The sequence below is a fragment of the Hipposideros armiger genome, unplaced genomic scaffold (genome assembly GCF_001890085.2).
Source record: "Hipposideros armiger isolate ML-2016 unplaced genomic scaffold, ASM189008v1 scaffold_426, whole genome shotgun sequence".
Taxonomy (NCBI): domain Eukaryota; kingdom Metazoa; phylum Chordata; class Mammalia; order Chiroptera; family Hipposideridae; genus Hipposideros; species Hipposideros armiger.
This window is the reverse complement of record NW_017731776.1, coordinates 1547816-1561120: the sequence shown is the minus strand read 5'-3', so window position 1 is coordinate 1561120 and position 13305 is coordinate 1547816. Positions and strand designations below refer to the sequence as shown.

General features: G+C 55.1%; 1 protein-coding gene across 1 annotated transcript in view; it reads left to right on the top strand.

Moving 5' to 3' along the window:
• The window catches only part of NPTXR (neuronal pentraxin receptor), a 22006-nt gene extending 8701 nt beyond the window's left edge, over positions 1-13305 (top strand). The window contains exons 3-6 of the mRNA XM_019664572.1: positions 4477-4702; positions 6632-6879; positions 8628-8807; positions 9136-13305. Of these exons, the coding sequence (XP_019520117.1) occupies positions 4477-4702; positions 6632-6879; positions 8628-8807; positions 9136-9360 (879 nt within the window). The 3' untranslated portion in view covers positions 9361-13305. The remainder of the gene's footprint in view (positions 1-4476; positions 4703-6631; positions 6880-8627; positions 8808-9135) is intronic.

Here is a 13305-nt window from a genome sequence, read left to right as displayed (position 1 = left end):
TGGATGGATGGATGGTGGATGGATGGATGGATGGATGGATGGATGGATGGATGGATGACTACTCTGCAGTCCCTCCAGAGAAACCCCCTTTCTCTCTACCTTGGAGCATCTTAGTTCAGGCATCAGGGAAGCTGCCATCTTGAGGGTGAGCAGTCTTTGGCCAGAGAAGGTGGGGTGGGGTCGGGAAGCGTGTTCTTGGTAGAAGGAATAGCACGCATGGAAGCCCTAGGGTGAGAGGGAGCTGGGGGCAGCCGGGGACTTTCTGTGGGAATGAAGTGTAGCCTGCAGGGGGGTTGTGGGGGCTGACACCAGAGGGGCAGGGACTTTATCGGTGGGGGAAGGGGGCTATTGAAGGATTTTAAACAGAGGGGCTGGCTGTGCAGTTAAGTGGCTGCCCCTGGCTGCTGTCTGGGGAAGGGCCTGCGTAGGAGCCCAGGTGACAGTGACCTGGACTAGGGAGAGGCAAAGGGGCCGAGTGAGGCTACGGTTAAGATCCAGGGTGAGGTTCTACCCTCCGAGACTCTGCTCTGGGATTTTCCCCCCAATTTTTAAAGAAAATCATTATGGGGGCATGACCGGTTAGCTCAGTTGGTTAGAGCGTGGTGCTGATAACACCAAGGTTGCCTGTTCGATCCCTGCATGGGCCACTCCTCCTTAAAAGAGTCAACTATGCCACTGTAGCATGAAAGCAATGTGTAACCAATGCCCATGGCTGTTCCCCAATAAAATAAAAATAAAGGAAATCATTGTGAAGAATCTCAGACATGCACAAATGTATACAGAATACCATCCAGATGGCCACCCAGGCTCAAGAACTAGAACATTCGCAACTAGCTGCTGCCCCTCAGAGCCTCCCAGGCCCAGCTCCAGACCTCCCACCCCCAGGAGAGGGTCACCACTGTCCTGCATTCGTATTCCTCTCTCCTTGCATTTCTTTGTGCTTTTACACATATGTGATCTAGTTTTGAATCTTTGCAACTTTATTTAAATGGAATCTAACTGTTCTGCTGTAACTTGCTTTTTTCCCTCAATATAATGAGTAAACAAAAAGATTTATGGTTGGAGATGGAGAATGGTTGGCCCCTTCAAGAGATATTTAACTAGTATTAGTAATAATAATTACTGACACTTACATAGCACTTCATGTGCCAACTCTATTCGCAGGGCATTATGTCTATTAACTCATTTAATTCTCACTACAATGCTATGAGGTGTTAATTATTGTACCCTTCTAGCTGATGGGGAAACTGGGGCACAGCTGCTTTATATGACGAGGTCCCTGGGCTGGTGGAGCCAGGGTGTGGGCCCAGGCAGACTCACACAGGACTTGAGGCATGACTGGATAGGGGAGGTGAGGTTACCTGACCCACACCACTGCTGCCAAGCTTTCTTTCCACCCTGTCTTGCTGCCCCTGGGGCTGGGTCCCCTGCTGTCCTGGGCAGGGGTGAGCTGTGCAGAGGGTGGGACCTGACCCTGAAGCCAGGATTTCCCTCTGCTCCTCAAAGGCAAGAAGCAGTCCCCACTTGGGGACAAGGTGGTTGGGTCTCCCTCAAGCCCTCCCAGCCTCTGAGCCACCCTGTGTAGGCAGGTCCCTTCTATCTGCGCCCACCCTGTGAGCTGCCCCAAGCCACGATTTGACACAGTCTGCCAGACCCTCCCAGCATTCTTATGGCCACTATAGCCTCTTCTTTTTTTTTTTTTTAAAGATTTTAATTGGGGGAAGGGGAACAGACAAGTTGCTGTCCTTTTGTTCTTCAGTCTAGTTGTGCAGGACGTCGCTTCACTGGCCCAAGTTGGCACCATCATTGCGCTCTTCCCGGGCGAGGCAGATCAGTCGCCGGCTTCTGGACGGCCGCTCACTGTGGCTGCTGGCCGCTCACGCTGGCTGCTGGCTACATATGGTAGCCCGTGGCAACCCACTGCCACAGGGGCTGCAGCCTATGCCGTTGCCAGGGACTCACCGCAGCCCAGCTCCAGGTTGAGCTGTTGTTCAGCATCTTAGCTGTGGAGGGCAGTGTCACTGGCCCTCATATGTGGGATCCGAACTGGGGCCCTGTGGCGTCCCAAGCCAGCTCTTAACCAACGCGCCACTCGGCCGGCCCTAGAGCTTCTTCTGCTGGCCCTCCAGGCGTGCAGGGCAGCCAACATTCTGCCCCCTTGGCAGACCAACAAATAGACCCAGACTATCAGGGTAGGGTGGAAGAATGGGAACAGTTTCTAGAATCAGAAGGGCCTGGACTGGGGTCCTGGCTTTGCCACTTTGCAGCTGTGTGACCTCGGGCAGATGACTTCACCTCTCTGAACCTCGGTTCCCTCATCTGTAAAGTGGGCCTCCTTACCTTCCCAGGTTGTTGAGAGGAGCTATGAAATGTTCGCACAGTGCTTGCTTAGTGCAAAACCTGGCACGTAGCACATGACAATGAGGACAGCTGCCAGTGCTAGCATTCTTATTACTGAGAGCTAATGAGCCCAGCACATTGGCGCTGAGCTGGTCTAGAACCCTGGGCTCTGGCTCGTGGCCCCGTATACTTACACCAAACCCCACCCTGGATTCCCTGCATGACACACTATGTGTTCCAAGTCCCTGTTTTCCTGCCTCATTGGCACCTGAGTGGGGGTGATGGCATCATCCTGTCCCCCACCACTTGGCATCAGGTGGGGAACCCACGCAGCACAGCCTGCGCCTGAAGCAGATGGGAAAGTGAGGGGGAGGGGCAGTCATGTTCTTCTGATTCAGACACTGGGGTGGGGTGGGGGCCGCACACGATCCAATGAGCCCACCTCCTCCCTGGCCTTCCTGTTGGTAGCAGAGCTAAGTGGCTCTGACAAAAGAACAGCTTGTGTCCCCGCCTCCTTCAACTTACCCGTTTTCTCCTCAAAACAGTGTCTGTGTAAATAGCATTCCACGTTTTGTTCCTTCCTGGCAGGTCTTTCCCCCTCTGAGCGAGAAGGATGCTTTGATAGAGAGGCGGCGTTAGCTCCAGAGGCATCAGCTTTGCCCACCCCCATCGTTATAGAAAACTCAGAAGGACTTTTGCCTTGGTTTCCCCAGCTGTGAAATGGGGACACTAAGAGTGCCAACCCAAATGAGTGGCTGTGAGGATTCAGGATAAAGTGCCAAGGATGGGGCTGGCACACTGTCTCATTGAGATGTGTGCCCCGCATGCCACGCTGTAAGGAAGGAAACAGGACAGAAAGGTGCTAGACCTGAGGAGACCCTTCAAGCTTAGCCCACCTGCCCCCACTCTCTAACACCTCAGCTCCGGATCACGTCACTGTCCATGGTGGCAGTTCCCTTCTCTCAGGCACTGAGTGTGGCAGTGATACTCTGCCTATACTGCCCTCTCCACCTCCCAGCACTTTGAGTTAGGGGACACATTTTATCCACTCATCACATGGCTAGAAAACAGGTTCAGAGAGGCTAAGGGACCTGCCCAGTGTCACCCAGCAATTGACCAGCAAGATCAGGGCTGGGCCAATGAGGCCGAGGAGGGGTCTTCTGTACTTGCCCCAAAGCCTCAGGCCATCCGTGCGAGGCACAGGACACTCAGGAAATGTTAGGCTGCGCCCTTGGTTTTCTGTTTTGCCCTCATCTGTCTCTTCAGCACCTGACACAGGGCCCAGCCCGTAGCAGGTGCTCACTGAATATTTGCCCAGTGAAGGAATCAGAGTTCAGTGAGCTTAGGTCTGGGGCTAAGACTGCCAGCAGGGCCCAGGGCAGGTTGAGCGGGAACTGCTGGGCCCCTGGCGAGGGAGGAAGCATAGGGGACGGGGAAGGTCTAATTTGACTCCTAGAAGCTCATTGAATTATTAATTTCCTACTGATGTTCCCCTGACGTGTCTTCAGGGGCTGCCCCTTCCCAGCGTCTGGACTTGTGACCTCCTCTGTCTTCCTCCCCCTCGAATGGGCTTCCTCCAGCAGAGGAGGGGGAAGGAGAGGCCCCCTGGCTTCTGCCCCAATTGCGCCCACCGGGTTCTTAGAAAATGGGGCCTCTAAACATTTTGTCATCATCCTGGGCAAGACCGGGGTATCAGAGACCACCCTGGAACACTCTGCCCTAGACAATAATTGCAATAAACAGGCTCTGTTTGTTGGCACTTACCACTTAATTATCCCCACAAACCTTCTAAATAGGTACAGTTTTCCTATGTGGCATGTGAGAAAAACAGGGGTTCAGAGAGGTAAAGGCATTTGCTCAGGGTCACACAGCAGGTGTGACCTGGATTTGAACTGGATTTGAACCTTGAGCTGGATTTGAACCCTGGGCTGTCTGACCTTGTGATCTTAATTAACCATGTGCTGCTAGACACATTTGTTGCCTGAGGCTGGTATTGCCAGCCCCATTTTGCATATGGGGAAGCTGAGGCTTATCTGGGGTCACTAAGCAGGAGTGGTGGGGGTCTCTGCGCCCCATGTCCCTTTCCGTCCTCCCTCCAAGTGACCTCACTTGCCTCTTTCTCTGCCCTGTGAGCAGCAGGAGCTTCCAGCCCGTGTGAACTTCTCAGCTGCCCCCGCCCCCGCCCCTGCGGTGCCCACCGCCCTGCACTCCAAGATGGACGAGCTGGAGGGGCAGCTGCTGGCCAAGGTGCTGGCGCTGGAGAAGGAGCGCGTGGCCCTCAGTCACAGCAGCCACCGGCAGCGGCAGGAGGTGGAAAAGGAGTTGGACACCCTGCAGGACCGCATAGCCGAACTGGAGCACGGTGGGTCCTGGGCCCCACAGAGGGCATAGCAGGCGAGGCCTTGGTCCTCAGATGGGTCCTCAGGGTGGCTGATTCACTGGAAAAATATGCTTGTGCTCTCCAGAGGCTATAGCTAGAAAGGTGGGGAGGAGTCTGCGAAACACAAGAGGGAGAGACTAATTGGTGTCTATCATCATTATTATTGACAGTATTTTCTGGCACTGATTATATTCTGGGAGTGGGCTAAGTAGTTGACACATCAGTTGGTTTACTCTTAACAAACCACATGGTGGTATTGTTATTATGCCCATTTCACAGATAAGGAAACTGAAGCTCAGAGAGGTCAAGTGACTTACCCAAGGTCACATAGCCAGTAAGTAGTGGATCAGAATTTTGTCATTTGTTTAACACCTGGGCTTGGCACTGCCAAGGGTCAGAGAAATATGATGTAATGGACAGTGTACAGGTATGAGCATCAGCAGACCTAGCTCCTGGTTTCCCAGCTGTCACTGACTTGCTCTGTGACATTGGAAATTTGCTTTCTTTCCCCAGGCCTCATTTTCCTCATCTGAAAAATGGGGATTTAGGGCTCACGAGCTCTCAGGGACCTCTCATCTTTGAAACTTTGTGAAGACCACCCTTGAGAGGCTTAGGGACAAGTTGGGGATGCCAGGGAAAACCATGAGCAATTAGCGGGGACTGGCTGAGATTCGGGACTGGAGTTCTGGAGAAGGAAATCCAGGGGGCTTCCTGGAAGAGGTGGGCCTCAAGCTAGTCCTTGAAAGCAGAGGTGGAGAGTAAATTTTAGAGTAGAGGGGCCATAACAGGAACACAGCTGAAGGGGAGGCATGACCTAGCGGGTTCCAGGGCCAGCACCCTGGGACAAGAAAGGTTAGCACATCCCTGCTCAGTCCTGCCACGGGTCCCTCTACACTGTATCTCTTGAGGGACTGAGGGAAATGCCCCCTCAAGAGGCTGCAGGGCAGAGAGGGAGGCAAGCAACTAGGCTGGATGTCCCATCTTGGGACTCAAGTTTCTTATCTGTGGAATGGGTTGGAAGAGGCAGTCACTGAGCCCCTTCCTATCTTACCATGATGCACCACATCAGCTTTCACCCCCAGCCCTCAACCATCAGCTGGGGGAGAAGGGCTCCTACCCTGGAGGTGTGTGTGGTAGGTATTATCCCCTCCCCTTGGAGGCAATGACTCCCCAATCTACCCCCTGCAGAGAGCCCTCTGATATTCAAGACATACTTAGAGAGTCCGCAGAACTCGGAGCAGGAAGACACCTTGGAGAACAGGGAGTCCTATGATTGTCTTGTTCAAATCCCAGCTCTGCCACTTACTAGCTATGTGGCCTTGAGAAGATTACTTAATCTCTCTTAATGTTACCTATAAAATGGAGATTATAATAGTGTGTACATACCTCATAGGGTTGTTACCAGATTGAGTGGGGTAATGTATGTAAAAGTGCTTAGAACAGTGCCTGGCGCATCGAAAGCACTGTATGGTGCTTGTTAAATAAATAGGCAAAGAACCCTAAAATACGATGATAACAATAGCTGACATTTGTTGAGCATCTACTATGAGCCAGGCCCTTTACATAATTTGTCCCACTCAATCCTCACACAACCCTGGGGGGGAAGATATTATTACCCCATTTCACTGAGGAAACTGAGGCTCAGAGAGGGTAAGATGAACTTGTCGAAAGTCACGTGACTGGGAAATGGTGGAGACAGGATTTGAACTCAGGATGTCTCAGGTCCACAGCCCTTGGGCTCTAAACCACAGCCCTTAACAGAGAGACAGCGGAGAGAAGGCCATGAAAGCACCCAGGACCTAGCAGGTGCTCAGGGACTAGTAGTCCCCCCGTCTGGAGGGTGCCCTGCCTGCCCCACCCTCGACAATGTCCACTGACCCCCACCGTGTCTGCCTTGCTTACCCCCCTCAGGGTCCTCGGCCTACAGCCCCCCCGATGCCTTCAAGATCAGCATCCCCATCCGGAACAACTACATGTATGCCCGCGTGCGGAAGGCGCTTCCTGAGCTCTACGCCTTCACCGCCTGCGTGTGGCTGCGGTCCAGGTCGGGCGGCACTGGCCAGGGCACCCCCTTCTCCTACTCAGTGCCGGGACAGGCCAACGAGATTGTGCTGCTGGAGGCGGGCCATGACCCCATGGAGCTGCTGATCAACGACAAGGTCAGTGGGGGTGGGCAGAGCCGGAGGGATGGGGGCAGGAGCACCGCACTGCGCTGCGCCCCACACATGTGGGCCTTTCAGTTCTCCCGTTCAGTGTATTCAGTACGCATGCCATGCCTCCTGTGTGCCAGGCTGGGTTCTGGGAACACAAAGGCACACAAAAGACCTGGGGCTGGCTAGAGAGGGGCTCGTGTCCAGGAGGGGCTGTGAGTGTGGTGTTCCCATTTACAGGGGAGGCATGTGAGGCTCACAGATTCCGTGACTTCCCCAGTGACCCAGCTCTAAGAGCAGGGCTGGAAGTGTCTGCCCTGGGGCCCTGCTCATTCTCCTGGGTGAAGAGAGAGGTTCAAGGACCTACCTAAGGAGGGGCTCCTCCCAAGACCCACCAGAACCCTGCTCAGCAGGAGGGGCCTTTTGTGGGTGTCCTGGAGGAGGAGGAAGGAGATGGACCCAGGGATCAGGGAATTTCTCTTGTGGCCCAACAGTTCCTAAGAAGACCTAGGAAGCCGGGTTACATCTAGATCCTGCTTGCTGGTTCCCTTCATACACCCCCTGGCTGCCATCCTTGGTTCTGCCCAAGTTCAGCACTCAGTACCTAGTAGAAGAAATTCAGCACGCTGGACAGGGCACACAGCAGCCCAATTCCGGGAACCTCTGGCGTCCTCTTGAGCGCCAACCTCACAGGCTACTCACAGTTCCCCTGTTATTCCAACCTCTAAGCCTTTGCCCCTGCTGTATCCTCCACTTGGTTTCCTTGCAGTGGAATGGTCAGAGTCCATTGTCCTTCCAGTTTTAGTGTTTAGACTCCATGTCTTCCCTTCCCACATCCCCCTCTTCCTCTGGGCCATTACCACCTCTGAACCTCCCCAATGGCCCCTGTGCTGTTTTGTCTTGTAATATTGTCCCTGAAGTCCTTCCCACCTGTGCAGACTCAGCTCATTTACAGCTAGGACCAGATTCATATCCCCAGCGTCCAGATCAAGGCCTGGCACCAAGTAGGCCTCAGAGAATGTTGCATTAAATTGTGATCTCAGAGAACACAGGACATGAGAGAGCCCTTCGGGAGCCCCAGATCCTCAGGCAGCAAGCACCTTTCATTTCACAGGCCAGTGCTAATTAATCAGCAGTGGCCTCCGAGAGCACCGTGATGAGAAGGATTCTGAGGCCGAGTCTAGGCTCGTGATTGATTGGCCATGTCTGCCTTGGGCGGGGCAGGCAGAGGTGGCTGCGTATTAATATACCATTCCTTCCTGACCTCCTCCCTTTATACACGAGGAAACCGAGGCCAGGGAGGAAAGGGCAGCTTCCCCAGGGTCCCACAGGGGAAGAGCCACGGCTGGATGCCAGTGCCCCGCCTCTGAGGCCAAGGCCTGTTCCGCCACCACCAGTACTTCTGGTGCCCAGCTGTGTGCCAGGCACTGTGTGAGGAGGCATTCAGGGGAAGGTAGGACTGGAGATGCGGCTCCCGCCCCCCGTGACCTTACAGGCCTGTGAGAGAGTGAATAAACTACCTGGAAACAACTGAAAACCAGCACTAACTAGTCCCCGTGATCCGAGTGAAGCTGCCTGGTTAGGTCATGGGGAAAGCGGAAAGAGGGGTGGGAAAGACACTGAGCTGGGGGGAAGGGGAGGGTCAAGCCGTGGGTCAGTCCCTGGAAGGAAGGACATGGGTGTCCTGGTCCCCCACCCCTCTGCTCCACCCTTGAGTCTTGGGACCTCTGACCTGGGGTTGGGGGACCTGTTTCCAGGTGGCCCAGCTGCCCCTGAGCCTGAAGGACAATGGCTGGCACCACATCTGCATTGCCTGGACCACAAGGGATGGCCTGTGGTCTGCCTACCAGGACGGGGAGCTGCGGGGCTCCGGTGAGAACCTGGCTGCCTGGCACCCCATCAAGCCTCATGGGATCCTTATCCTGGGCCAAGAGCAGGTAAGGCTCAGAGCGATGTTGGAGCTTGAGGCCCAAGTAGATGTCCCACCCACCCAGGGCCCCTGAGGAGGAGGGGCTAGGTGGAGGGACCCTGGAAGCACAGCAGTGATCACTCAGTCTGACCCAGCCCTTCAGCAGATGGTCAGGCAGACTGAGACCTAGAGAGACCAGAGAACTGCCCACGGGGCTAGAACCTGAGGGGCGGGGCTGGAACCATGGGGGCAGGGCTTCAGCTGGGCCCGGGGCCTGCCTCTCTGAGTCTGACTGCCTATCTTTTCTGCTCCCTTACTCCATGTCTCTCTCCTTGCTGTCTGCTGTCTTGCTCCAGGATACCTTGGGCGGCCGGTTTGATGCTACCCAAGCCTTCGTGGGTGACATTGCCCAGTTTAACCTGTGGGACCACGCCCTGACACCTGCCCAGGTCCTGGGCATTGCCAACTGTACTGGGCCACTGCTGGGCAACGTCCTCCCCTGGGAAGACAAGCTGGTGGAGGCCTTCGGGGGTGCAACAAAGACCACCTTCGATGTCTGCAAGGGGAGGGCTAAGGCATGAGGGGCTACCTCATCCAGGCCCCCCCTTGCCTGCCCATTTGGGGACCTTACAGGAGGGGGGGCACGTTCCCTCCTCAGCCTACCCACACTGCCCCCCTCGCCCCCCCGCCTCACTCCTGGCCATGCCTCTCATTTCCCCACCTACACCCATACCTCCTGAATGCCCTGCCCTGCGATGCCTGTCCCCTGATCCCACTTGGATGGGGACAAGCAGCTCAAGTCAACAGGTCATGCCTGGGGTGAGTCCAGGGCCTTACGGGGGTGGGTAGCAGTGCCCATGGCTCTGCCCACCCTCCTGGTGTTGTAACAGCACCATCTCTTACCCCCACCACACCCTGTTCCATCAACCACACCTGATTCCACGGATCTCAACAGCATCTCCCATGGGGTAGTGTATGGGGGAAGGGCCCCTATCTCAGTGGCAGGGGCGGGCCATCTGTCCACCCCGACCCCCATGCAATAGGCCTGGCCCCTCCCCCTTCGGGGCCACAACAGTCTGTGTAGCTGTTTCCCCAGCTGAGAAGAGACATAGGAGACTCAGACTCACCCCTCCTCCATCTGTCCACCAGCTGACAGTCAAGGGCAGTGGGCTCTTGATGGAGCCTCTCCCCCACATCCCCACCCCACCCACACCCACACCCACACCCTCTGTCTTCCCCCTCTTTCCTCGTTTCTTTGTGTGCAGCGGGTTGAGTGTTGGTTCCATGCCTATCCCAGCCCCACCTCAATTTCCAGGACATTCCCTTCCTCCCCGCCCCCCCCCCCAGCTCTGGCCTGGAGAGTTAGGGACCAAGACCCCAGGAGGCCAAAGGGCCATAATCACCCCTTGTGCCCACCCACCGCTGTGCCCACTGCTGGCATGGTCACCTCTGTGGCCAGGACAAGGCCTGGGCCGCTGAGCTGGGAGCAGCATGAGGCAGAGGCACTGTGCCCCAGAGGACCCAGGCTCTGGCAGAGCCACGTCACCTATACCCTCTGCATGGCTCTGCAGCCTCTGGGGAAGGAAGGGAGCTGAGTGAGCAGGGAGAAGCATGGAGTGTGTGCAGAGCACTGAGTACGGAGGAGGGGCCTCTGGCTCCTAGCCAGCCCGGGCCTTCTATAAGTCCCTGCCCTCTCTGGGCCGGCCTTCCTCATTTGTGAACTGAGGCCTTTGCTTTGGTTATTCCTGAGCTCTTCAGACCAAAGGTGAGATGGTCTGTGATTCCAGGTGGATAAGATGGGCAAGGCTGAGGACTTCCCTCGGGACTGAGGGGCAGAGCAGGGATAGGTCCTAGGACTGGGCCGCAGGTGGGATCTGGCTAGGCACGGGTCACAATCAGCAGTGGCTACAGAGTCAGGCAAGGGCAAGAGGCAAAGCAGACTGACCTCATGCACAGATTATAAAATCAGCTTTTCTGGATCCCCCCAGCCTGGTACTCTCGCCTGTCTGAGCGTGTCTCAAAGGCTGGTGGCTCCCTGGTCCCCACGCTTAAGTCTTCACCAGCTCCCCCAAGAGAGTGGAAGAATGTCAGAGCTGAGAAAGCCACCCAGTCTGACTCCTTACTTGTACAGATAGGGAAGAACTCAGAGAGGGCAAATGACGCCCAGGATCACACCGCACAATGGGGCAGAGCCAGGAATGGAAAGCACCCAGGACTCGGACTCCCTCCTCAGTGTTCTCCTCCCCATACCGTACCGCCTATGAGGGTCTCTGAGCCCAGCCTACACCTAGAGGATGGACATTTGAGAGGTCAGAATGCTTTTCAACATGACCACTGGAATATCCTCCTTTATGAAACACACGTCTTAGCATCCCCTCTCTCCTGGGAGGTGTGACCCCCAGGCACTCTGGCAGGAATGGAAAGCTGAGAACACAGGTGTCTGGGCAGCTGCAGGCTACCGGACTCGAGTGGGCTCTGGTGCTTTTTGTCCTCCTTTTTGTTCCCTGCCTCTGCCCCCCATGGTCGCTTAGTCTGAGGCCTAGTACAAGAGCTGCAGGCTGTGGGCCCGTGCTACGGAGGTTTCTCTGAGATGCTGCCTCCAGCCCCCACATCCATTTCCATTTCAAGAGCACCTCCGGCCCAAGTCCCCCTAGAAGAACCTATAAGAAGGAGCAATGGCGTGCTTCAGCCAGAACCTGTTGAGATCTAGGTTGCCCTGGTAACAGCCAATGACATCAACCCAAGTGCTGGGTCAAGCATCTCATACACTGTTGCTGGGGTGATGGCAGAATTTGGAACTTAGATTTCAGGGACACTGGACACTGGGCTTTATTAGGTTTCTATTTTTGTTTTTTAAGGAAGCAGCTTTTGTGGAGGCCTTGGGGAAAATGGGGGGAGGGGGCATTACAGGACTTGTTCATTCACTTGAGCTCATCCAGGCATTGTCCGGAGTCCTTTATGCTTTGTTATGGTGATGATGAGACTTCTGACGTTTGTGCTGAATGATCTTAGCCCTCCAAAGAGAACAGGAACAAGTTGGAGATGTTGGAGTGTAGGCTCTGAGTCTGGACCATTGATGAGTGGCCTGGACCCCCATTTCCATTCCAGGAAAATGCAAACCCCAAAGTCCCCATCACTCCTTCATCCATTTGCCAGGTGCCTGCTGTTTGGACTCCAGCTTTGATCTTCAGCTGCTCCAGGGCACAGCCGAGAAGACAGGGGAAGAAGGTCTAGAGATGGTGCTGGGGTGCGTCCCTGAGCCGCTCCTATCTAATAGCAATGCTGGAGCCCATGTTTATTTTACATCCTTTATAAGTGTCAGGCACTGTGCTCAGCGCTCCATGGGCATCATGTCGTTTATCCTCACAACACAGTTAGTTATAAACTAGGACTATTCTTAGCCCTATTGGATACAGAAGGAAACCGGGGCACAGAGAGGTTAAGTAACCTGCCCAGTATCAATCAGCCAGCAAGTGATGGAGCCCAGAGTTCAAACCAAGGCAGGTTACATTGAGGGCCCACCCCTCAGCCCAAGGGGACAGTCACCCCCACTCTGTGGAGTGGCATTTGGGCATCATTGCTCCTGGTGTGTTTTGGCCTGAACGGATGTGCCTAACCCCATTCACCACCCCACAGAGTTTGAGGTGGAGGAACAGAGGCATGGGATGGGCCAGCCCCAGGGCAAGGGTCCCTTTGGGTGAGGCTGTGGGAGGGATCTCAGTCCCTTCAGGAAATGCGTCCCTCTGCAGTGTGCCCACCACTTCAGCCCTTCTCTACTGGCTAGAGCTTCCAGGAAAGCGGAAAGGGAAGGTGGACTGTCTCCCAAGAGCTCCAGGCCAGGGAGGGGTGGAAACATGTCAGACTCCTGCTTCGGGCCAAGCCCCGCCCCAGGTGCTTTGCAGCTCTTATCTGCCAGATTTTCCCACCTTTGTGGCATGTTGTGTCCCTAGTCAACCTCCCAAGGGGACAGATCACCTTGCCACAATTGTATATGACCTCGGACCACAGATTTCTACAGAAGGGCGCTTAGAGGGGGTCAAAGCCCTCGTTTTATAGATGACACGAGGGCCCATGGAACGTGGTTGGCCCCAAGGGACACCAGGAGACCTGAACCCAGCCTGCTGACTGTTCAGTGCTCTCTGCTGCGCAGTGGCCCTCTCTCCCTCCTCCCAGAGACGGGATCATTTTCTCCGCCCCCTTTATCTCAGCTGCCTGCCACCCCAAACCCCACATCCCCCATGACCCTTGACCCCTGACCCTGCTGAGTGGAGACGGGCCTCACGTGGACCCAGGCTGAACAGCGAGCAAGCATGTCTAGCTGTTGGACACTGAAATGAGTACACCCTACTGGCAACCCACCCCCCTCTTCTCCTCGCCTGATTTTGTACATACTGTGACATGAGATACAATGTATGTGTATGTGGGTGTGTATGTGGGTGTGGGTGTGTATGATATGTCATGGATTTTGTTACTTTTTTGTTTTTGTAAAGTTGAATGTTCACAATAAACATGATGTTTACTCTGAG